At 42.0% G+C, this 24,369-nt stretch overlaps 1 protein-coding gene across 1 annotated transcript; it reads right to left on the minus strand.

The window, feature by feature from the left end:
* Window positions 1-1,890: 1,890 nt before the first annotated feature.
* LOC116407824 (serine/threonine-protein kinase N2-like) lies at window positions 1,891-6,825 on the minus strand. The gene is made up of 12 exons (XM_031893867.1): window positions 6,749-6,825; window positions 6,527-6,570; window positions 5,706-6,312; window positions 5,535-5,626; window positions 5,189-5,365; window positions 4,838-4,900; window positions 3,741-3,817; window positions 3,336-3,478; window positions 2,939-3,046; window positions 2,661-2,741; window positions 2,383-2,455; window positions 1,891-2,009 (listed from the first exon to the last, which is right to left on the minus strand). Exons 4-12 carry the CDS (start codon window positions 5,591-5,593, stop codon window positions 1,891-1,893), a joined length of 900 nt encoding a protein of 299 aa, XP_031749727.1. The 5' UTR covers window positions 5,594-5,626; window positions 5,706-6,312; window positions 6,527-6,570; window positions 6,749-6,825.
* Window positions 6,826-24,369: the final 17,544 nt, after the last annotated feature.

The following is a 24,369-nucleotide window of genomic DNA, read 5'->3' on the forward strand; positions in this document are numbered from 1 at the left end:
TGAATTTAGCAAATAATAAATGAATAAATAAGGTTGTATTAGCATTACCCAGTCATCTATATCACCAGGTTTTCCTCTTCTGTGGATCTCCCCGAGCCCTTCTTTGGGTGCATTATTCCTCATTCTGTTTATATCAGTGCTGCATCATAGTTGAGGTTCCCTAATGCAATAATGTACAGAGTATACATATTTCTAGCTGAAAGAAAGCCCTTTATTTCATGTGATGGAAGTGTGGATCCAGTAAGCTGGCAGCGGTGAGAGATATTACAGCACATAAGGCAACAGAGCACAATAGAATGCCTTCGAAGCACAGTCATTTAGAACATTTTATTCTGCCGTTAGAAATGGTTTCAATCTCTGTGTACTTTTTTAATGTATCTTTTCAATAAAATATGTTAAAATGTATAACGTGTCCTCAGCTTGCCTGTGTAATTAGGCTCATACATGAATATGACCAGCAGGTGGCAGCATTGCCAACACCAAGACTTCCAGGGTTCTGTATGCTGGAACGGGTCCCTGAGTGTAGCCTGTTAAGATGCTGTCATAGCTCATAGGTTTGTATAAAAAATATACGGTATATTAATCAGACCAGCAAACTAATCAAAACAGGATTGTAAATAAATGCAGCAAGTGGAGCTAGCCCTACTGTGAATGTTATCCACATTATCTAGAATAAATAAAATATATATTTTAGGGGGAAGCAGCTGCATTGCTGGCTAATTAACACCATCCAATCAGCTGGGTTTTTAAGAATTTATACTACAGTTATGGGGTCCATTATCTGAAAAGCCATTATACAGAAAGTTGCCCTCCCCTTTAAGCAAACCAGGGAGTCTTTGTCCATATATTGCAATATGCTTCAAGCTGGCCAACTGAAAGTCACCTGATTGTAGGTGGGAAGGGTGGGAGCCACAATATGGAGCTGGTACTATGGAACCGCTCCTGTTTAACCTATAGCAAACAAGGGAAAGTTGTGCTCACCACTACATTTTTCCCTTGTTTGCTATAGTTTATACAGGAGCGGTGGCAACTCCATGTTGTAGCTCCCACCCTCCCAGCTGCAGTCAGGTGATCCCGGTGGAGCCAATAAAAGGGCAACCATTTGGACATAGGCGGATTTTCAATAAGGCTAGGGGCTAAGCCCCCCCAAACCTGCTTGGCACCTTAAAAAAAAAACTTGTTTCTTTACTGGTCTGGAACCTTTAAAATCGGGAAATCTTGTTGCATTCCTCCTTCCTGCAAGCTTTGGTTCTGCTGTAATCAGCTGTGCTCTGATTGGATCTTTTTCTTTTGGCTTCTCCTATCAGAGCACAGCTCTCAGTGACAGACAGTAAAATTGACCAATCAGGACACAGATGTAGGCAGAGATGGGGAGATATTACAAACTAAAGGCAGTGCAGAAATGAAGACTGATAGAAGAGTCTGCAGGCTGTAACCTTTACCTGAGAACCTCACCAACTCTGAACTTTTGCTGCAGATTGCCAAAAATTGTGCGGCTTCAAATATAATGTTTACACAAATTTAGAAACATAGATTTATTTTATTAAAAAGATTTTTTAATATAAAAATATAATATACAAATAGTAATATAATATTAACAGCAGGTTGTAGTCCGTGTTCCCTCAGTCCGTGCTCTGGGCACAGAAATGATTTTTTTACATGGGTTCTGACATCTGAGGAGGTTTCCACATCAAAGTCCTTGTGCTCTGGCCTCAAAATTTCTGTCGGTGCCATCGAGTGGTTACAAGGAACATTGATATTATTAGCTTGCTCCCTCTATACTGCCGTGCCGCCCGCCCTCCCTGTCATTTGCCCTCAGCTCCATTCTCTGGGCAAATATATATTACGTAGGCAGTATATTGGGGAGCATGTTACGGTTTTCAGGTTCATTTAAAACCGGTCCTCCAAACCAAAGGTCTCACTCTTCATCTCAATCGGTGAAGGAAAAGAGACGGTAATAATTCTGTCCTTCATCTTCACTGGTGGAAGAGGCTTCTGCTTTATTGAAGCTGTAAGCAGAGAATACAAATATCAATGGCAAATACATGACATATATATAAAATACATTATTACAGGACTCGTTAGTGAGGATTCATGTAAAGCGATTGTATCTGACCCTGCTAATTTCATTCAAAATTTTAAAGATCTGCACTCACCTTTTTATTTCTGGGCTTTCAATACAGACTGAGCAGAAGCGAGACAGCCCTGCATCTTCTCTCCGGCACCTACAAGCGCATGTCTTCTACTTCTCTAGAATTGTATCATTTTATGGGATGTATACTGGCAACTCATCAAATGTACTGAATGCCGCTTGCACAGTTGGGTCAGTTGGGTGGATGAAATATAAGGGAGTTGTAACACGACCACCATCACGTCCCTTACTGACGCCAAAATTGTTGCCAGGCTGGAATGGCGCCTTCAACCGCTTGTCCATCAGCGCTTTCCAGTCCATTGTCTAGAAATACAAATAAAGGTTCTTTTATCTTCTACTGAATGAAGTGATTTATTGTGATAAGAAACAAGTCATATACTAAATACAGGATTATAATATGGTAAATTAACCCAAAATATTAACCCTCTGCCTCCCAGATGTGATGAGTGTAATCTGCCCTCATTCCTAAATGCATTTGCCCCACAAGATGCCTGAATCATTAACTTACCTCAAAGTAACAGAAATTCTGCACTTCTTCCCCATCGTTTCTAGCCGATCCCAGGCGGAATTTGGGGTTTTTGTTCAGGAGCTACACAAGGGAAATAATAGTTACACACAAGCTCGTAGCACAGTTTAACAACTCAGTCTCATGACTCATGTATCTCTGCTTTCTATTGGGTTAATAAAAGCCAGCATTGTGTATGTGTATATATATTTATATATATAATCTCACAGGGACAAATGGCTGCCCAGTGGGTAAGTCAGTGATACTGCGTGACTACTTACTTTTCTTATTATTAAAGCGGTTCTGTTATTCAGCAGGATTGGATATTCTGGTTCTGTATATAGGATTGCTTCACACAGCGCATCCTCATCCTCACCATTAAATGGCATCTGCAGAAACAAAAAGACAACTCTTTAGGAGCAGATAAAGGGCAGCCATGCTACAGTGGAGCAATAGTTCCTGAGCTGATCCTGTAATTATAAAGTGAGAATATAATATATTGCAGGACACTTTAACAGAAGGGATTATGGGACATGCCATTGGGGGGCACGTTTCTAAGCCCTAAACTATAACCTTGTCTGTGACCAGACTGATCCCTTTATCATGATATTCTACAGAATCAAGCAAAACTGCATTCTAGGGCCTTATGGAATCTATCAGTGGATGCTCTGTACTTACCTCCCCAACAGCCATCTCATAGATAATGACACCTAAAGACCACCAATCCACGGTTCTGTTATAAGATTCTTCTCTGAGAATTTCAGGTGCACAATAAAATGAATTTCCATATTGGTCGGTCATTTCAGATGTGCAGTCAATTCCTGAAGTACAAGCAGAACTGTGTTAGCTGGAAATGATCATTTAAAGGCAAATATAATATACAGAGGCCTCGAGCAGCATCTCCTTAACTTAATCCTAATAATACAATGACCAATAGCTGAGCTTTACATGAGAATTCTATATGACATTAAATCTGGCATTAACATGATGTTTATCATTGTGTGTGAACCTTAGCCTGGGACAGTATGGCGTGTTAATGGACCAGTACCTTATATGTTTTATAATCATATCTGAATATCTTACCTGTTTTGCACTGTCCAAAATCTGTAATTTTGGCATATCCAGCACTGTCTAGAACAATATTGTCAGGCTTTAAATCTCTGCAGGGAAAGAAATAAAGTTATTGGTAATAATGTGTTTTTTAGTGTTCCAGCCCTCAGTTCCCACTGCACAGTATGTGGTTTCCCAGCAGAAGCAAAGTCCTAACCCAGAGATTCCCCCCAACCCGACCCTGACTGTGTATCCTGTACCCACTATCGGCATCATGTTCATAGAACCAAGAGCCCTTTAGGAGTAAAATATCCCATTCTTTGTAACATAAGGTTAATCAGTTGCCCATTAGGTGTATAAGTCACTACTTTTGACATAAACTCTATATTAGTGTAATAAATTTACCGGTGCGGCGGGGCCGCCCGCCGCACCGCCCGTCTCGCCGGCCTTCTGCTAGTGCGCGCGCCGCGCGCCTTCTTCCTATTTAAAGGCGCAGGTGCGCTGACGGATGACGTCATGACGCATGGCGCATGACGTCAGCGCGCAATGGCGCCAAATTTGAATTATTTAAGGGCCTTTCTTTTGATACTCATTGCCCGTGATAGGTTTTTACTCCTGGTGCCTGTTTTGTGCTTTATGCGTCCTGTTGCTCCTGTTTTGACCTTGCCTGGCTTTGACGACTCTGATTTCTGTATCCTGATCCGTGCCTGTCCCTGACTACTGTTTCTGCCTCATCCTTCTGTTTGACTATCCGGTTTGACCCATTGCCTGCCTGACGATCCTAGTTATCTGCCCGCCTCGACCCAGCCTGTCTGACCACGTATTTGCCTACTCCTATCTGTACCGTGACCATTGGCCTTAAGACTTTCTACCGTCGTGCCCCATTGCTAGCCAGAACTCCTGCTCTGCACCTCTCGTATAAGTCCAGGTGGCATCCGAGTAGCTGAGGGCTCCTCCCGAAGCCAAAGGCGGTCACGCTACTGGTGAAGCACGAGCCAAGACCAGGGTGTTTGGCACTTGTTCTGGTATTGGGTGCCGACCGTGACAATTAGAAAGCAGGGGACATTTGGCCAAAGTGACTGTGCCTGATACCCAAGCTACAAGCCCCGTTACCTCTCTGTAGTGCTTACCGGTGGACAATTCCGTGGTCGTGTAAGAACTTGATCCCTTGGACAATGCATGCAGAATAGAACCTGTGAAAATAACACATAACACTTGCTTTACACATGCAGCCCCATAAATAAGAAGAACACAATATGGCTGTTCTAAATATTCAGGTTTAGCCACCTCATTCCTTAAGCAAATGCCAGGGACAGTGAGAAAGTACAGAAATTAAATGATCCCAGGGGAGATTTTCTGGTAGCGAAAAAGCCTATAGCCCCTAATTACCCCCTGCCTCATACAAATTACCCCGCTTTGCCCATCACCGACTGCCACGCTGACAATGTGGGAGGCACCAGAACTCACCCAGTAATACTTACAAAGTTTTGGAATGGGGGAGTGCACCATATTTCAGATGGTACTCTAAGGTGCCTCCGCCAACCAATTCCATCGCTAAGTAGACTTGATGCTCGCTCTGGAAAGTGCAGAATAGGCTCACAAGGAAAGGGTTTCTCGAGTCCCTCGCTTTCCTTAATATGTCTCTCTCCAGGAAAATCCTGAAACAGAAGCCAAAGATCCCATAGCAATTAATTAAAAATGAAGTTAAATCAGTCTATGAAAAAGAAAGCAAATATCTGATTGGATAGAATGAGCAAGTGCACAAGTGCAGTTTAGCTCCTATGTTAGTAAATCAGCCCCACATGTTAAAAAGAAAATATTACTCACTTTTCGATCATATCATTTTCAGACGACTCAATCTTGTTAATGCGTTTAATGGCGAGCATCTTCCCTGTGTTCTTATGTTCTGCCTGGAAGACCTGAAATGAGAGTAAGAGGCTTATATTTCTCTGAAAATTCTAATAAACGGTCTAATTATAACTAGGGGTGAGTAATTACCTGTCCGAAGGTTCCGCTCCCAAGCCATCTTTTGAATTCAAAATCATCAAGAGAGATGGGAGAGGTCTGACGGCTGAAAGATAATAAACAAAAATGTAAGGTTTACAGATATCCCACTGGCGCTGCCGCAGCACAATCCAACATGGCTTTCTGATGGGAAAGTAACACTGAGTTTATAGAGGGAACACCAGCAGAACATTGGTATCAAGAAGACCCTGATTGCATATTAATGGGTTAAACAAAGCACATCAGTCAATATTCTAATATGTTAAAGTACTGGTACCAGTAACGTTTTCACTTACACAGAGTCGGGGAGCTCCTGAGAAGCTACACTGCCAGTCTCTGCTCTCTCTGCCAGCGCCTCCTTCTGGGCTGGATGAGCAGGAGTAAGGGATTGTGGGAGAGTCGGGGTAGTGTAGATACTGGCACTTTCTGTACTTTGAGCCGACTCAAACTCATCTGCAGAATCATCTCTGCTTGTTGCTGTATCCAACTCTTCCGATGGATACTCAGTCTCTAATAGAGTGACACTGCCTGGTCTTGTATCCGAGTCTGTTGGCAGATACTCAGTCTCTAATGAGACAGCAGTGATCGGGCCTATGCAATCCTGTAAAGAGAAATAAATAAAGATCAGTGGAAAGGTCTGATTGGCTGGAGGGACTGGGATTCCTAACTGCACAACTAGTTTCCTGGGAATTTGTCAATCAAAAAACAGCAATTTCATGGGATTAGCACATTATACTGATGTTGGCTTCTTTAAACTTATGGGGAAAACATCTAATTTCTCATTTCAATGACAAAAATAAACCCCATGTACTTACAGTAGTAGATTCCACATCCACTGAGATCTCTGTGCTTTCTGCATCTAAAACACAAAATAAAATGCACAATGAACACAGCGTTCTCAGGCAAATATAACGGCAGAAAGGGACATAATAGAGTACATAATGGGATATAGGGAGGCCGGGCAGGGCTAGAGTTCTATAGGGGAACATATTTCCATTACACACAGTGCAGAAGAAAGAGATTTACACAGAATGTACCTAAAAGATTCTCAGTTTCTCTTTCCATGGAGTTTTGCTCTTCTCCTTCAGTGTCTGTAGCAATTTCATTGGGAAGCTCTGGCTTATTAGTGCTGCGACTGAAACACCAGTCACTGGCCAGTCCACAGATAAATACCAGGAGAACAAACAGATAGAATAGGAAGTTCTCAGTCTCCTCATCATTCTCATATACTGGGCCTTCTTCATTGAACTCCAGTAATGCATGATGGGTATAAATAATGGCCGTGAAGAGCATGAATGTTACTAGATGGGCCCGACCGATCCTCCTCCTGTAGGGGTGTGTCCGGTAACGGCCAACTGTCCAGTCAATGGCAACTGCCAATAGAAATACCATCAGGATAACTGGACACAAGTTGATCTCTTCAACATCACTGAATTCAAATTCTTCCGGTATCAGGATTTCTGTCTGGGTCAGTGATGAACGATCAGAGGAAAATAAAAATTGTTCAAAAAGAATAAAAAATGCAATATATGGTTGGAAAAGCATTGCTAATAATAGGTTGCTAAGCTCAACTCAGCAGGTGTTGCTCGAAGTCAGTTACAACTTCGAACTGAGCTCTGCTCCAAGCGTCAAGCTTATGTGAAACTCTAATCTGTAAAGTCATAGTGAGGTCACAATGTGGCTGTGGCGCTGACTGCATGCTAGTGGGATTGTGTTTACATAGCAAGGATGGCACAATATGGTTGCCATGTCGATCACACAGTAGAAGATAAACAACAAATCTTTCTCCTTATCTGCTTAAAGGGATATTGTCATGATTTTTATGGGGCACTTTTTATTTCTAAATAACACTGTTTATATAACAAATAATTATGTTGGGTTGAAAAACCCCTCATACTGTTCTTTGACTTCCACTTATTCTTCCGCTTTTTATTATTATTCTTAGCGCCCCCCATTTTCTAAACGCTACTCCTACAGTTTTAGGGGTACAACACCCAGACTCCCCACACTTCTTCACCCTATAGCGGAGCAGGTTGCTTGTGCTTTTCTAAGCGATCCCGCCCCCATTTTTTTTTGGCACCGCTCTGAACCCAATTTTCCCCTTGACTTTGACAGGGAAGATTTTCAATATGCTGCCACTCTTACAGCTTTGAAGCTGCTCTGCCCAAACTTGAATAACATAATCAGGGGGTCACTCCAAATGAAACAGCGACATTTGTTGGATGACTCAAAGTGGGAGGGGCCAATAACAACCAATCAAATTTCACCCATTGACTTTAATGGGGAAATGGAAACTGCTGCCAATCTTACAGCTTTGCGGCCACACTCCCCAAACCTGAATCACATAGTCATGGGGTCAGCCTGAATGAAAATATGATGATTGTTGGATGCCCCCAAGTGGGGGGAGCTGTAAGATTTTACCTATTGACCTTTAATGGGCGAATTTCAACCTGCTGCCATTCTCACAGTAATAACACCAGGGCCCCCAAACTTTGTAGAGTTAGGTACCAGGTAACTGCGGTTCAAGGTTAGCATAAGTGGGCGGAGCCACAAACAACCAATCAGATTTCACTTGTTGAATTTTATTGGTTTGATGCCAGGTTTCCCAAACTTTGCACAGTCAGTCAGTGGGTGACTACGTATTCAAGTTTTAAAAATAGTGGGTGAAGCCACTAACAACCAATCAGATTTTACCTATTGACTTGGGGAAATCCAATCTGCTGCCATTCTCACAGAATTAACACCAGGGTCCCCAAACTCTTCAGAGTTGGTAACTAGGGGACTGCAGTTTTAGGTTTGAAAAGGTGGGCGGAGCCACCAACAGTCAATCATATTTCACCTATTGAATTTCATTGGTTTAATGCCAGGGTCCCCAAACGTTGCACAATTTGTTACTGGGTGACTATGTACCAAGTTTAAAAAGTGGGCAGAGCCAACAACAGCCAATTGGATTTCACCTATAAATTTTTCATTATTCTTTAAATATTAATACTAAGGTCACATGGCTGTGGCACCCTGGGAAAAGAAGAATATGTCTAGACCTATGGGAAATTTCAAAATTAAATATAAAAAAATCTGTTTGTGTTTTTGAAAAATGGATTTCAATGCTGGATTCTACTAGAGAAGCTCTATTAACTGATGTGTTTTGAAAAAACATGTTTTCCCATGACAGTATTGCTTTGAAGAAATACTGACACCAAAAATTTAACTTTTTTTTTTTTTACATTTTGTCATAACATTGCCTCTGCATGCTGTTTATAATGGTGCCCTAAAAGTATTTGCCCGATGATCCCCCATGTCCCTCTATGTGGGTGGATGCAGTTTTTGCGCAGAGGGAGCCCGTTTGCATTAGAAGCTATAACTGGCAGGCTAAGAAGGGACAGTGAGGTTGGCACAACAGTCAGGTTTAGGAACTTCAAGTAACAAAACTTAAATGATTTTTACCCTAAAACCGATTCATTTGACTCAAATTTACATGTTATGTTTGCATTCAAATAAAATGCATCCAATAATATACCTTTATTAATCGCTTGGGTCAGTTTTCTGGAACTCCATGGCTACCGAAACAAATAAAATGCTCTCAGGCATAAAAAGGGTATTAACTTGTGCAACTAAACTGGTAGAAAGGATGGAACAATGAAATAACGAGGATCTGGAACCTGCACTGTACACCCGCCATTCATCAGATATTAAGCCCACTGTTAACTTTGCACTCTGCATTTATTGCGCCAATTAAAACTGCTCAGCACTGACACCCCTCAGAGACTTCTATACTGACATAAATGCAGCTTGCACCCATTAACAGGCAGTGGTAAAACAAGTATTTTAGTACAGACAGTGTAAACTTTTGTGGCCAATGACGGCAGGCACAATGTGGTTCGATTTCAGAAAAAACTTAATTTTGTGAAAAATGCCTACTTGCACCTATTGCTTGCATTTGGCACTTTATATCCATTTGTAGCCATGACGGGGGTCTTAATATTTTGCTGTGTGTAACCCGTGAAGTAGATATGTGAGTGACCTGGAGGTGTTAGTCATGGGGTCAGCCTGAATGAAAATATGATGATTGTTGGATGCCCCCAAGTGGGGGGAGCTGTAAGATTTTACCTATTGACCTTTAATGGGCGAATTTCAACCTGCTGCCATTCTCACAGTAATAACACCAGGGCCCCCAAACTTTGTAGAGTTAGGTACCAGGTAACTGCGGTTCAAGGTTAGCATAAGTGGGCGGAGCCACAAACAACCAATCAGATTTCACTTGTTGAATTTTATTGGTTTGATGCCAGGTTTCCCAAACTTTGCACAGTCAGTGGGTGACTACGTATTCAAGTTTTAAAAATAGTGGGTGAAGCCACTAACAACCAATCAGATTTTACCTATTGACTTTAAATGGGGAAATCCAATCTGCTGCCATTCTCACAGAATTAACACCAGGGTCCCCAAACTCTTCAGAGTTGGTAACTAGAGGACTGCAGTTTTAGGTTTGAAAAGGTGGGCGGAGCCACCAACAGTCAATCATATTTCACCTATTGAATTTCATTGGTTTAATGCCAGGGTCCCCAAACGTTGCACAATTTGTTACTGGGTGACTATGTACCAAGTTTAAAAAGTGGGCAGAGGCAACAACAGCCAATTGGATTTCACCTATAAATTTTTCATTACTCTTTAAATATTAATACTAAGGTCACATGGCTGTGGCACCCTGGGAAAAGAGGAATATGTCTAGACCTATGGGAAATTTCAAAATTAAATATAAAAAAATCTGTTTGTGTTTTTGAAAAATGGATTTCAATGCTGGATTCTACTAGAGAATCAGTAGATATGTGAGTGACCTGGAGGTGTTAATGTAACCCAAGTTCTGATGTAGGCCTCATGTTGGGGCCCCGTACAACTTAATTGTCTGGTGCCCCCTCATGAACACAAGTGTGCAGTTCATAGGCAGATTTTCAATAAGGCTAGGGGAGTTATGTTATAGTGCCAGGGCCTGAATAGCTGCCATCAGTACCCACTGCTTCTTACGGCATAAAATGTGCTGGTTTGGTAAATACAGACTACATTTGACTGTATATAATGTGCCTGGGAGGTCAGTACCCACTTCCTTTCTTTCTATAAAACTAAAACACATTTAAGCTAACTGATCCCAAGCACAAATGGATGGAGAACCCCTCACAGAAGTACATGTATGAATACTTTTACATCCTAAGAATTTTTGGGTGAAAAAGCACTCCCACTCACACTTTTGCACAATATATCCCTGGGAGTCAGAGGGAACCACAAGAAGTAGTTGGGGGGTTTATTTTTACGCCAGCAGCAAATTTCTCATTAGCTTTTGGTCAGTCTATTTTAGTATGGCCGATTTTTAGCCTCCCCAAACGAAAAAGTCACCCTCCGCCTATGCATTTGGGGGTTTAACCTTGAAAGCAAGCTGCAGGTAAAACTCAGTCCCTTTGTTACATGTGTAAAGAAGCAGTGGACTTCATAATGAATCAGATAAAAGTGAATGTAGGACTGGCCAGACTGGGGATGACTTTGATGTAGTTGACCCAGTTTGAATATATTGCAATACATGGACAAACCATTGCTTGGTAGCTTAATGCACAGAATGTCTTAATGTCCTATATATATAGATAATGGGTGAGTGCAGAGGGACTCTTGTTGCAGTCTGCATACATTTTAGGCACCCCACCTAATGGTTAAAAATGTAGTGGTGAGCACAACTTTGCCTTGTGTGCTACAGCTCTCGTCATACAATCACCCCTGATGCCAGAGGGGCTGCTGTAAGGTGCCATAGACAGTCACTATTTATTGGGCTGGGGGGGGCTGTTTGTGCCTGTGGGTACTGGGAATGCCAGGGGGGCTGTAAGGTGCCACAGACAGTCACTATTTATTGGGCTGGGGGGGGGGGCTGTTTGGGCCTCTGGGTACTGGGAATGCCAGGGGGGCTGTAAGGTGCCACAGACAGTCACTATTTATTGGGCTGGGGGGGCTGTTTGTGCCTCTGGGTACTGGGAATGCCAGGGGGGGCTGTAAGGTGCCACAGACAGTCACTATTTATTGGGCTGGGGGGGGCTGTTTGTGCCTGTGGGTACTGGGAATGCCAGGGGGGCTGTAAGGTGCCACAGACAGTCACTATTTATTGGGCTGGGGGGGGGGCTGTTTGGGCCTCTGGGTACTGGGAATGCCAGGGGGGGCTGTAAGGTGCCACAGACAGTCACTATTTATTGGGCTGGGGGGGCTGTTTGTGCCTCTGGGTACTGGGAATGCCAGGGGGGCTGTAAGGTGCCACAGACAGTTACTATTTATTGGGCTGGGGGGGCTGTTTGTGCCTCTGGGTACTGGGAATGCCAGGGGGGCTGTAAGGTGCCATAGACAGTCACTATTTACTGGGCTGCTGGGGGGCTGGTTGGGCCTCTCGACACATAAAACACCAGGGCCTATTTTGAATCCCAGCCCAGACCTGGCACCGGAGCAACACTGCCTTGGAAGGTATATGTCCCCTTAAATGAACCTGCAGAACAGACTGCTACATTGTTCCAGACACCAAAAGTGAGTGCAGAGAACAAGAGAGAATAAACACAAACTGTATTATTATATTATTCTCTATGAAGCAATCTTTAGATGCAAATTGCCCCAGAATAAGCGCTGGTGGGGATCGGGTCGACTCTTCCCTTTGACGAAATATTCCCAAATACGCAGGAAAATGAGCATAACAGCAAAAATTAGCAAAACACATTGAATTTAAAAGGCATTTCTTTGCGGTAACTTTATTCGGGCTACTTTTCCATGCAGATTACATTGGGGTCTCTGGGCCTTTTTCATGGTGACTTTTTTTTTTAAGAGTGAAAATTTCCACACAAAAATATTCGCCATTGGCAAACTGCAGGAATTTGCCATGAATTTGCTCTTCTAGATAGCCCCGCGTTTTATCACTGTTTTTTCACAAATCGTGAAAAACTCGGAATTTTGATAAATCGGCCCCCTAAAATCTGCCTAAAATCTGCCACTTCTACATGTTGTTATGTGCAGTTCAACGCCATGAGCTTGTCAGTGGCACACAGCTTGTTATAAACTTTATGAATAATATTGTATAAAGACCTAATGCCTGAATGAAACATCCAGAGAAACGATATATATATATATATAAGGCTGCCTCCGTTCCATCAGCTTGGCACTGTGATATTTGATAGAAGGCCATAGGCGGGAGCTGGAAAATCCATATTTATGCAAAAGAACAGAGGGTTTATGTTACTATGAACAAATCATTACAATGTCTCCTGGATATATGGGTTTTGGTTAAGTTTTCATGATTTATATTTTGGTATTTTCGGTTTTTCAGAATGATCTTTGTTCAGTACTGGGCTTATGTGCTAGGGGCCAACTAGGAATCCAAAAGCAACAGCAACATTTCTGTATTCCAAATGTCAGCTAAACTGAGTGAACCATGTCCTGTTACCATGGGAACAGTATATACTACTTGTCCTTAAGGTTGCCATAAACAGGGCTTATCTGCACAGCATCTGACTGATTGGTCATCTTTCACTTGTTTTGTTCCAAGTTCTAAAATGATCCGAACAGCAGAAAGTAAACTCACAGCTGACCAATAGATATTTTCTGTCAAAGCAGATAATCCTCAATATATTAGGACTGTAGGATTATCGGCCGCCTGACTGGCCATGCAAGCCCTGATAGCCCAGTTAGGCAGGGATTTGGGTAGTATGCTTATATGCTCTTCTAGATAGCCTAGCTTGAAGACCAGTTAGGTAAAGATTTAGGCAGTGTGCCTATTTGCTCTACTAAATAGCCCAGTTTGAAGACCAGTTATGATGTGATTTGGAGTAGAAACAAATTTGCTCTCCTAGAACTTAGAACTGTAGCAGAGTGACTTGTAAAATGATTTTTATATGGGTAAACAGGCTAAAAGCTAAAATGGGCCCAAGGTTGGACCTCCAAGGGGGCTGGAAATGAAATAGTCTGGCAACCACCAGTCTAAGTTTATTTTTGGTCTAAGTTATGGAGGCTTCTCTGGCTCCCTAATATATCACACGTAGCGTAACACTGCTTGTCTGATGGGCACATCTTATATGTACCTGATCCCTAACAGTACTCAGAACTTCAGGGTTACAGTAAGGATGTTATTCATGGTGGCTTTAGTCACCACCGAGTAGTATCTACTTGGAGAATAAAAGAAGGTTCAAATTATATTTAGGCTATACACAACCACTTTGTACAGATGAGTGAATTTAGCTACCCAGGTGGTCACCACTGAATCAATGAATTGCATGGCCCTGGGCCAATGATTGGATCACTAGTTGGGCACACAAAGATCCACTGGAAGATGATTAAATCTGATGTCCAATCTGGGCCTTGCCTAATGGAATTTCCAGCCTGTTCCAAAGATACCTGACCAATCCCTGATCAAATATGAATCATTAGCCCTATACTGGGGCTAAAAAGCAGCTGACTTGGTAAATAATTGCATTTAGCCATAATTGGGTTGTGTATGGCCAGCTCTAATTTGCCTTTCTTTAGCATTGGACTCCAGGGTACCAGGAAAACTCCTAATGGGCGCAGGTGTTGATGGGCCCTTCTACTCCAAACCATTTGGCCTATTTATGCTCATTCCCTATTTCTGTATAGAAACAAAGAGGAGAAATAGATGGAAGGATAGATTTTAGTATGTAAAAGACTAGGAGAATAAAGAGGTTGAGTGAGGAGAGAAGGAAAAATCATTTGGAACATGAGCCAATGGTCTAAAGTTTTCAGGTGGGCCCCTGCCATCCCAGTCCGACAGTCCGAGTATTACTTATTAATATCATAGGAAGAAAATAAGTCAACTGTTTGGAATTAGTTAGTGAAAAACCTAAATACAGAAAGTAACGGTGTACTGAAGCCCTTCTGCTTTATTTCAGTTTTCTGGTCATTTTAAAAACATCTGCACGTGGCAAGATTCAAAAATAAAAAAAAATATTTGCCCAAACAATGTGTCTCATAGCAAATAAGTGATTGTGCATATGCACCTCTTCGTGATTGTTCATGTAATAATATGCTTTGGAACAGTTCCCTAAGCCTGGCCCCTGTTCCCCTGCTGATCTGGCTGACTACTTTGAGACTCAATTTAAAAGGTAATAGTCAATAAGGAAAGGAACATCACAGTGCAATGCAGGGGCTCCAAAACAGAACTCAGTTTAATTGCACCATGACTTGTGGGTTATCTAGTTCCTGCATGCTCGCTGTAAGATGTGGACAATTTGTAACATCAATGTTTCAGTCCCTCCTCCCTCCTCCCCGATGCAGAAAAAAAAATAACTGTTTTGCAGCTGGACTTATAAATAGCATATAAAAATTGTATTTATTCTTACTATTCGAAGGAACAGATTACAGATTAACAGATTATTTTGGGGGTTTCTGTGTTGTGTGGGGCTCTCTAGCAAATTTTGGTTCAGAAGTGAGAGTTCCCATTTTATTAAAGATAAGATTCCAATAAGAATTGTCCCCATTGGCGCTATGTTAGAGGTCGTGCTGTTATCGATTCCACTGCACTTGCTCTAAAGCTGGCCATATGATTTCAGTGCCTTTACAATATCCAAACAATCCTGACCAATATCCCTGCACTATGGATGCTGCTTGGTTTGTTGCTTGGGTGCATGGAAGCTTCCGTGGCTTTCCTCAGGGGGCTCCATCACTTCAGTTGACTCTCAAACGTAAGGGTAACCAAATATTCAAAGAATTAAACAACTGTTAGAAAATGCTGGCACTTGTAGTTTAGCAACAGCTGTAAAGACACATCTTGAATATATATCTCTGGTTTAACTGTTCCCACAGCAAAAACAGTCCAAGAAACATAGCTCTGTTCCAGTCCCTGAAGGGAAAGCTGGATGCAATAACAAACAAAGGCTGCTGCACAGGAACAGTACACAGCATGCCAATTGGAATTAAAATGGGTGAGAACCGTGTTCAGGCAAGCCAATCTTACCGTAAGAATAACTGTAGCAACGAGGGGGCCAGCGATGCTTTTCTGTCGCTGCCATAGGCATCCGAATAATGATAACTTGTGTAATCTGCACCCCTTCCCATGTTATCCAGGCCACGGGCTTTAGACAGGTCCTTCACTTGTGGCCAATCACAGGGCAAAGATGACACAGAGGAAAGGAAACCATGATACCTGCACAATGAGAAGCAGGGAATGGGCTGGGGGGAACAATATAAAGCAGATTATTGGCTTGCACTTGGGGTTAGCTGCTAGAAAAGGTATACATATTATTCTCAACCATTTTACCATTTGCAAAGGATAATATAAATGCATAGAAAAGCTTAATTCAAAAGTGAATCTAATAAATAAGTGCCTTAGCATTTCCCTAATGGTCCTCTCTTTCTTTATATTTGCTTGTGGGCTAATACCCTATCCCTTTTTAGATAAGGGGCTATTTGACAGGGTCAGAGAGGGTTTCTAATAGTTGATAACAATTACTGTTCTTATTGTTGAACAAATGGATGTGTAAACCTACAGACAGGGCTGCCATGAGAAATCACAGGGCCCCATACTACTTATTTAGCAGGACCCTCTCCATTTACCAATTAAGTAGAATGGGACCCCCAGCCATTCCCCATTAACCCTAGAACACCCATACATTTTTCTTTAGCTCTCTAAGTACTATGTCTGTCCTGCTTATGTCTTACTAGAGAGCATAGCCATTATAAGACTGATGTTCCATGGAGTGATTTAGTCGCCCACGATAGATCTCTGCACCACAAACTACTGATCTCTCCAAAATGCCTTTCCACCGGCAGCAATACAAATCACTGGTGGAAAGGCCTATGCATTGCTACGGCTTTCTGAAGTTGCGTGAAGTTGCCTGCAGGAGGAATCTTTGCGTGAAAACTGAACTGAAGCTTAAGCCTTTCCACCAGTGATTTGTTTTGTTGCAGGTGGAAAGGCATTTGGAGAGAATAGTTGCCCATTGTAGCAGCGATCTATCATGGATGACAAAATCTCTCCACGTGACATCAACCTAAGTTGCCAACTCAGCCCCTCTAGACCATGTTGGGAGCTTATTGGCCCATGTATGGAGTCTTCCTATTGGCTAAAAAATTAGCGAGATATTGATTGGACAGGATTGAAAATCCAGTTAGATGAGGACTTCATCTGAGGGGTGATGCAGTTCCAATAGATTCCAATATTATTAGTAAAAAAATGGCAATTTTAAATTGCAAACTGCAAACTTCCCTCCTACTACCCATATGATGATATTACTTTTGGGCATAGAGGTAGAGCAGGAAGCTCCACCCAAATGTGGGTGTGGTTTTCAGAGATAAAGACACAGGGGAGTCAATGTGGTTCTGGCACAAATGAATTACCCTGTATAATTACCCTGCTGTACAGGAGGAGGCACCAACCCAGAAGTTACATTCACAGGGGCATTTTGTCATTGCCCAGATAAACCCCCTGATTGCACGAAGCAGCCTGTTCCTGGGGATTTCAGGTTTGTATTCAGTGCTTTGCCATCATGGGAGTAAACTGAGCTAAGGCTGAATACTACAGCAAGAGGGTGGCTGGGCTGAGAGCAGCTGAGGGTACAAATGAGGTTGACTGTCCGGGAGCTGACATGTCTAGAGAAGATGCCAAATCTTTATAGGCAAATAGATGCATCAGTTTCATTCTGATTTAAAAGAAAGAAACATAAACTTTGGACCAATCAATTTGCAATGTTAAATGTGGTAAATTGGTAAAGGTTTCTCTTCAAAGGGTGGATAACCTTTTAGTTAACTTTTAGTATGTTATAGAATGCCCAATTCTAAGCAAGGTTTCAATTAGTCTTCATTTTTTATAGTTCCAGAGGCTGGCCAAGCTGGCTGGGCGCCCTAGGCAACTCAGCCAACCACCTTGCCCCCACCGCTGCTTCCACCCCCCCCCCACACGAGCACGATTGCGCACATGTGCGCCATTTAGGGGGGAGCGCAGATGGCAGAGAGGGGAGTGAGCAGGAAATCAGTGGTGGGGGTAAGAGATCCAGGACTAGGGGTTGGAAACAGAGGTACCTGCCTTGTGCCCCCTCACTACTGCGCCCTGGGCCCTGCCTCTTTCTATTCAGACCCTCTCCTATTCATATTCCAGTTTCTCATTTGAACCACTCCCTGGTTGCTAAGGTAACTTGGACCCTAGCAACTAGTTAGCTGCTACAATTCCAAAATGAAGAGTTGCTGAACAAAAAGAGAAATAATTAGAAAAAACACAAATAAAAAAACAAAGGCCAGTTGCAAATTGTCTCAGATTATTACTCTCTTCATCATACTAAAAACTAACTCAATGGTGATCCATCCCTTTAAGTTAAAAAGGGCAAATAAAACAGTTATCAGCACTGACAGTGCCAAGACAGGAAGATTTAACTCTTAAAGTTACCATGGGTTACTTTTTGTCAGTTCAGGTAAGTGCCACCTGAGGGTAAATCCGCACTGATTGGGACAAAAAGAAAAGACACACCGTGTCCCAGCCTCTGACGTATGGCATGTAGGTTATGTTTAATACTCTCTCCTACTGCACGGGAATATAGATTCTGAAGCTTAAAATGATTTAGAAGCTGAGATTGCATTTACAACGGAGTGAATACGGTGACCTAACCGGCAAGAACAGTTTATATGAATTTCTATAAAACATTTGCGCTTCTATATAACTCGCCTCTTTACCAATAACAGATGTGCACACATTTCCCAATCTCAGAGTTTTTATTACTTGGATTTGACCTTTCTAACAAATAGCTGTCAGCTCATCTCCTATGGGCAGAATAGAATGGGTCGGAGCAACAGTACAAAGTGACCCTGGAACAGTAGTGCATCAGCTACACAGCGGCTAGGCAGCAAGCAGAGACAAATCTTTTTAAAGGGGAGATAAAGCCAAATATTGTAAACCTTTATTTCAAACAGACAACAAATTAATTTGACAAAAAGGACCAGAGGTCACAGCTTTATTTTAAACAAACATAAAAGGGAAGGTCCCCATCATGACAAAACCCTTCAAATGCATCAACATTTTTAGCCCCTAGGCTTCCCTGTCTGCTGGTTGATTTACAATATATATATATATATTTATTATAACAACAACAATAACATAACTGATGATAGTGGGGGTAGCTTCCAAGTTACATTGATGGTGTGGCCAGAGCTACCATAAGTAATTATGGGGCCCTATACTACAAAGTTAGCAGGGGCCTCCCACTAGAGGGCGTCATTATTAACCCACTGCTCACCTGGGCCCCCTGGGTTATGAGCTGTTCCAGTTGGGCTAGGGTGACAAGATCATTTGAAAATTCAGGGACATTTCTAAAAAAATCCAGCTAGTTGCGCTGAACTGAATGCAATCAGTGCTGCCCTGCAACATGTATTTATTAAATGTGTCCCAGAATTTTCAAGTGATGTGGTCACCCTAAATTGGGCCCTTGCATGCATGGCCATAATCCAGCCTGGCCAAATTATGCCTAAACTCTGCCTACCCAAGCTCCACCAACTCCATGAAAGCCCCGCCCCTTCCATAGCTGCACATTTCACTTTAAGATCTCTGGACCCTCTCTGCCCTGGGGCCCCTGACTATAGTTACATAGTTACATAGGGTTGAAAAAAGACCAGAGTCCATCAAGTTCAACCCATCCAAGTAAACCCAGCACACACAACCCACACCTACCAATCTATACACTCACATACATAAACTATATATACAACCACTAATACTAACTGTAGATATTAGTATCACAATAGCCTTGGATACTATGCTTGTTCAAGAACTCATCTCATAACACCCCCAGAACCTCTCCGATGGCAGCTCCTATTGTAGCTCATCAAGCAGTAGGCAATATATTCAGGTGAATTTTCATTCTATAACTACATGCCTCTCACAATTTGTTCTGTTACATAAAAGTTCCCTATAATAGGATTCTTTCTATGGCTCGGCAGGGAACATTATTATGTAAATTAGATTTGTGTAAAAATAACCAATGTGTTCTGTTCTCATACAGTTTATAATTTAAAGGGTAAATATTTAGAAAACATAATGCTATTGCTGTAACTCTTAATATATTTGGTTATATTTCCCTCAGTGAAAATATTGCCCTAAAGCTCTAACACTGATGGCCTACTACTTCATTATTGCTCTATAAACTAAAATGCCGCACATCTCTGCCCTATACCATCCAACACTATGCCCTGGGTTCATGTATCCTCACTAGAGAGCAGCTATAACATTCTTACAAATAGTCTCTGACATATCTTCTGCTCTGGATATTCCTGGAGTGACAGTGCCATGATAGATATGACAGCAATTTAATATATCTGAGGCTCTGTGATGAGGAATGGTGACCCAATATTGGAGCACAGAGCCGTTTGTTCAATCTTATCTCAGGCGGGGTTGCCATGCACCCTGCACATTCAGCACTTCCCCAGTAATACACAAGGGTCTGTTATATGGACCAGATCACTTCCTAGAACAGTGCTGTCCAACTGGCGGCCCGCGACCCCCCTCTGTGTGGCCCCCCACCTGTCTGGCTGCTTTGATGGCTTACCTTTGAGTAAGCATTAAATGGTATCAGTACTGTGATTAACTGGCCCCCTGCATGGTTCTCACCTCAGATTCGGGCAGTAATCCCTCTGTATTGTTTAAAAATGTAATCCCCTGTGTTTTTCACACCTTTTAATACCTGCATTGTTCACCCCCTGCAGTGTTCACACCTCAGGCTCAGACTGTAATCACTCCCATTGTTCACTTCTTCACACCTCAGACATAGGTACTGTAGGCAGAGTATGGCACATACATCCAGCATAGGGCAGGTAGAGTGGCACACACAGGCAGCATAGGTCAGGGAGGGTATGGCACACACAGGAAGGGTAGGGCAGGCAGAGTATGGTACACACAGGCAGAGTATGGCACACAGAGGCAGCATAGGGAAGGCAGAGTATGGCACACACAGGCAGGGTAGGACAGGCAGAGTATGGCACACACAGACAGCATAGGACAGGCAGAGTGCTGCCTGTGTGTGCCATACTCTGCTTGCCCTATGCTGCTTGTGGGAGGTGAACCTGGCAGGGGTTTGTTGTGGGAGTTTGTTAGCAGTTGGAAATAGCCATTAAATGGTCCCAAAGGTGTGTAATTATGTACTGGGGTTGCTCTGCTATCCACAGGGGAGGAGGAGGCATATGGAATTTAAGGGTATATCTTAATATGACATAATTCTTTCACATATGAATGATGGTTGATATCCCCACAGTAAGGACCAAGCATTTGGGATTTTGCTGTGCTACCACCATTGTGATAAAATAGGTGTGGTTTGAAGTGGGTGTGGTTTTAAAAAGGGGAGTGGTCAAAACTGGCTTCCATTAGCGGCCCTCCACTATGTATGCTAGAGAAATTCCGGCCCTCGGCACCGTAGAAGTTGGACAGCACTGTCCTAGAACATTCCCAGTGAAGGACATTGTTTAGCTATATCTGTCCCTAAAGCAATACTGGGTATAGAATCCAATATCCAGAAAACCCATTATCCAGAAAGCTCAGAATTATGGGAAGGCCATCTCTGATAGACTCCATTATACAATACTAATATACTCAAATAATAAATTTTTTAAAGATTGTTTCCTTTTTCTCTGTACTAATAAAACAGTACATTTGGGTTTACTTAATGCTAAAAGAATTTTTTAGAACAATTATAGTATGAGGATCCAAATTATGGAAAGATCCCATATCTGGAAAGCCCCAGGTCCCAAGCATTCTGGATAACAGGTCCCATACCTGTATAGCTCACTATAAACATTGGAAACCTCAGATAACTTCTCTCACATTTTCCTAATCAGAACTACTTCAAATTAGCCCCCTTTCTTTCTCCTGACAACTTCCCCCACATTATCCTTGACTACTTCATGTTCGGAAACAAAATACATTCATATTAGCAGTACTTTAATCCTTAATATCTTGGAATAAAAAAATGAATAAAATTGCAAAAGTGTTAATAATAGCACGCTTATCAATTTACATCAACTTAATTTAAAGGTTTACTTATCTTTTACATAGGCTTCTGTGGGAGACATTGGGCTGTGGTGGTGCCACCTGCTGGCTGGGGCTTTATACTGCCCAACTATTTACATATAAAATAATAAAAATGTATTTTTACCTCCTTACGGTGTGGGGGGGGAGGGGGTACTACTTACATTTGTCATCCCAGTATAAAAGGATTTCTTTGTCCATTAAGGTTAGGTTCCTTTTAAAGAAAAGGCCTGAACTGACTTCTCCTCATCAGCCCAGTGCTCTCAAATATAGGGTTTCTGCAAGCCCCTAGATTCCACATATAAAAGCCAGGACTTTGTAGTAGACTGTATATTGTACTTCTAAGCCCAGAGTGTTGCGTTTCTAGTTTTTTTTTAGCAGCCTTAGGGCAGGGTGCTCCATATTATGGAATCCTCATCCAGGAAACTCAAGCAGATTTGTGAATCTCCTGTAAGTCAAAACTAGAGAAAAACAATAAATAATTCATTATCATAAATAGGAAGAATCAAATGCATTGATAAAACTGTCACTTGAAGGACTAGAGCGGTGCTCCTGTGCACAGAAACTGTTTATCCAAAAGAAAACATGAAATTCTTATTATGGCTTTTAGCAATCCGGTTAAAGGTTGAAGATAATTATGGATTATATGAATAAATTCACTGAAGGCCACCATGCTGAAAGGGGTTATCCTTTAACATTTAGAAGTAAAGCAGATATCAAGATCCAGTAGCAGCTATTCATCAATGACATTTTACTTCAAGAGTGCAAAAGAGTAGATTTATATCATTATAACATGCTTTAAATAAAAAGAAGTATGGGGCTATTAAAGGTGATAGTAAATGATACTAAAGGCCATACAGATATAGAAAGAAATCTAGTGGGACGTGACTTGTTAGGGGATCTGGTATCCCTACTTATTAGATATGAAGTTCTAGGGAAAAAAGGTTATATGCATACATCCCTACATCTGAATAATCAAAAGTGGGTCATAATGAACCAGAACCTGCTACTTTTGAACCAGAACAGCTACTTTTAACCACACACTAAATACCAGGCCAATACATGGGCTGATTCTAGCCAATCGGTCCCTTAGAATAATTCGGCAGCTTATTGGCCTGTGTATGAGCACTAACTGATGGGCATCTATACCCATTGTTCTGTTTGGGGCCAAACGAATAAGCCCAATGTCGCCCACCCATAGGTGGGGATATCGGGAGAGGTCGCCAAGTGGGCGGATCTTAGCGCGTATGGCCACCTTAAGGTGAAGTTCCCACTTTAAAAGGGGAACTAAGCCCCAAAAAGATAAATATATATATAAACGGTCAATGCAGCATATACCTCCTTGTCAGCTATAAAATCATAATGAGCTGATGAGGAGGAAAATAATTGCTGTTTAATGCCTTCTGTGATAATTATATAATTCCAAGAACAAATAGTCAATATAAACAGAGCAGGTAGAAAGGATTGGAGGATCCTTGTCCATTAACTGGGTCACTGGCCCTAGAGGACTTGCAAACAATTTTTATTGATTACAAAGAATCCATTTTTATGGTTGTTCTTCATAATATGTGTTGGGAAGCCAAATGTCATGAAATCCTTTGCTGTTTCATCAGTCTAGAATTTGTGCTCAGAGCCCCACAGAGTAAAGGAATGAATCAGCTCTGCTTCCTGCACATCTCTCATTTAGCAGAATTATTTCTTTCCTTGGGAGAGCACAAAAGAATACAAAAATCACCGTGCCCCTTATTAAGCTACATAAGTCATATGTAATAAGAGTGGAATCTTGATATGGTGTTTATGGCTCTATTTTAATAGGCAAGTTTCAATTGAAACTGACGTAATATGAACTGACCTAATACCCCCCTCCCTGTGTGCTTGTGTTTTTTTAGTCAACGTAATTAAGAAACACCATGATCTGTGTTTAATAGGGTCAAAACAGTTAATAGCAATTAAATGGTGATGCTGGGAGTCATGCAAGCAGTGGACTGAAGAATCCTCTTGTTCCCACAATATATCATTGGAATACAACCCCCCCCCCAATATTCTCCAGCTTTATATGAATGCTAAAAGCATTATGGGATTTTAAAGAAATACTGCACAAAAATGCTGCCTGCTCTGTTTGCATTTAAATCTCATGGTTTCATATAATTTTTGCTAAAGGCATCATCACTATTTTTTCTCTGAACACCTAAATATAGGGTTTGCACCCGACCAGTATTTAACCAACATAGCCGGTAAAACACCTGCCAAGGCAGGGCCAGAATGACCAGAAATGTGGTTGTAATACCCTCTTTTTCTGCACTTGGCCCACCCAGACAATTCACCATTAGTGATGAGTGAATTTTTTCGCCAGGCATGGATTCGCGGTGAATTTCTGCAGTTCACTATTGTTTCGTGAAACTTACTGTGAAAATTCGCTGCGGAAACATTTGTTGCATGGAAAAAATTTTTTGTCACGTGTCAAAATGGGTGCGGTCGCGTAAAAAAAGGGCGCCGTCATGTCAAATTGGGCGGACACTGTTGCGGCAAAATTTGGGCGCGGTTGTGTGAAAAAAGTGCAGGCGACAAAACAAAAAAAGACGCGGGCGATCAAAGAAGACGTAGGCGCCAAAAAAAAAAAATTGTGCGAATTTTCTTGCC

Source organism: Xenopus tropicalis, chromosome 9, assembly GCF_000004195.4.
Source record: "Xenopus tropicalis strain Nigerian chromosome 9, UCB_Xtro_10.0, whole genome shotgun sequence".
Lineage (NCBI taxonomy): Eukaryota > Metazoa > Chordata > Amphibia > Anura > Pipidae > Xenopus > Xenopus tropicalis.

What these genes read in the sequence shown, in the direction of transcription:
- LOC116407824 (XM_031893867.1), bottom strand. Translation starts at nt 5,593, where the DNA reads ATGCTCGCCATTAAACGCATTAACAAGATTGAGTCGTCTGAAAATGAT. An exon ending in CTCCCCCATTCCAAAACTTT is followed by an intron (nt 4,901 to 5,188) that starts GTAAGTATTACT and finishes TTATTTTCACAG; the next exon opens with GTTCTATTCTGCATGCATTG. An exon ending in GACCACGGAATTGTCCACCG is followed by an intron (nt 3,818 to 4,837) that starts GTAAGCACTACA and finishes CTTTCCCTGCAG; the next exon opens with AGATTTAAAGCCTGACAATA.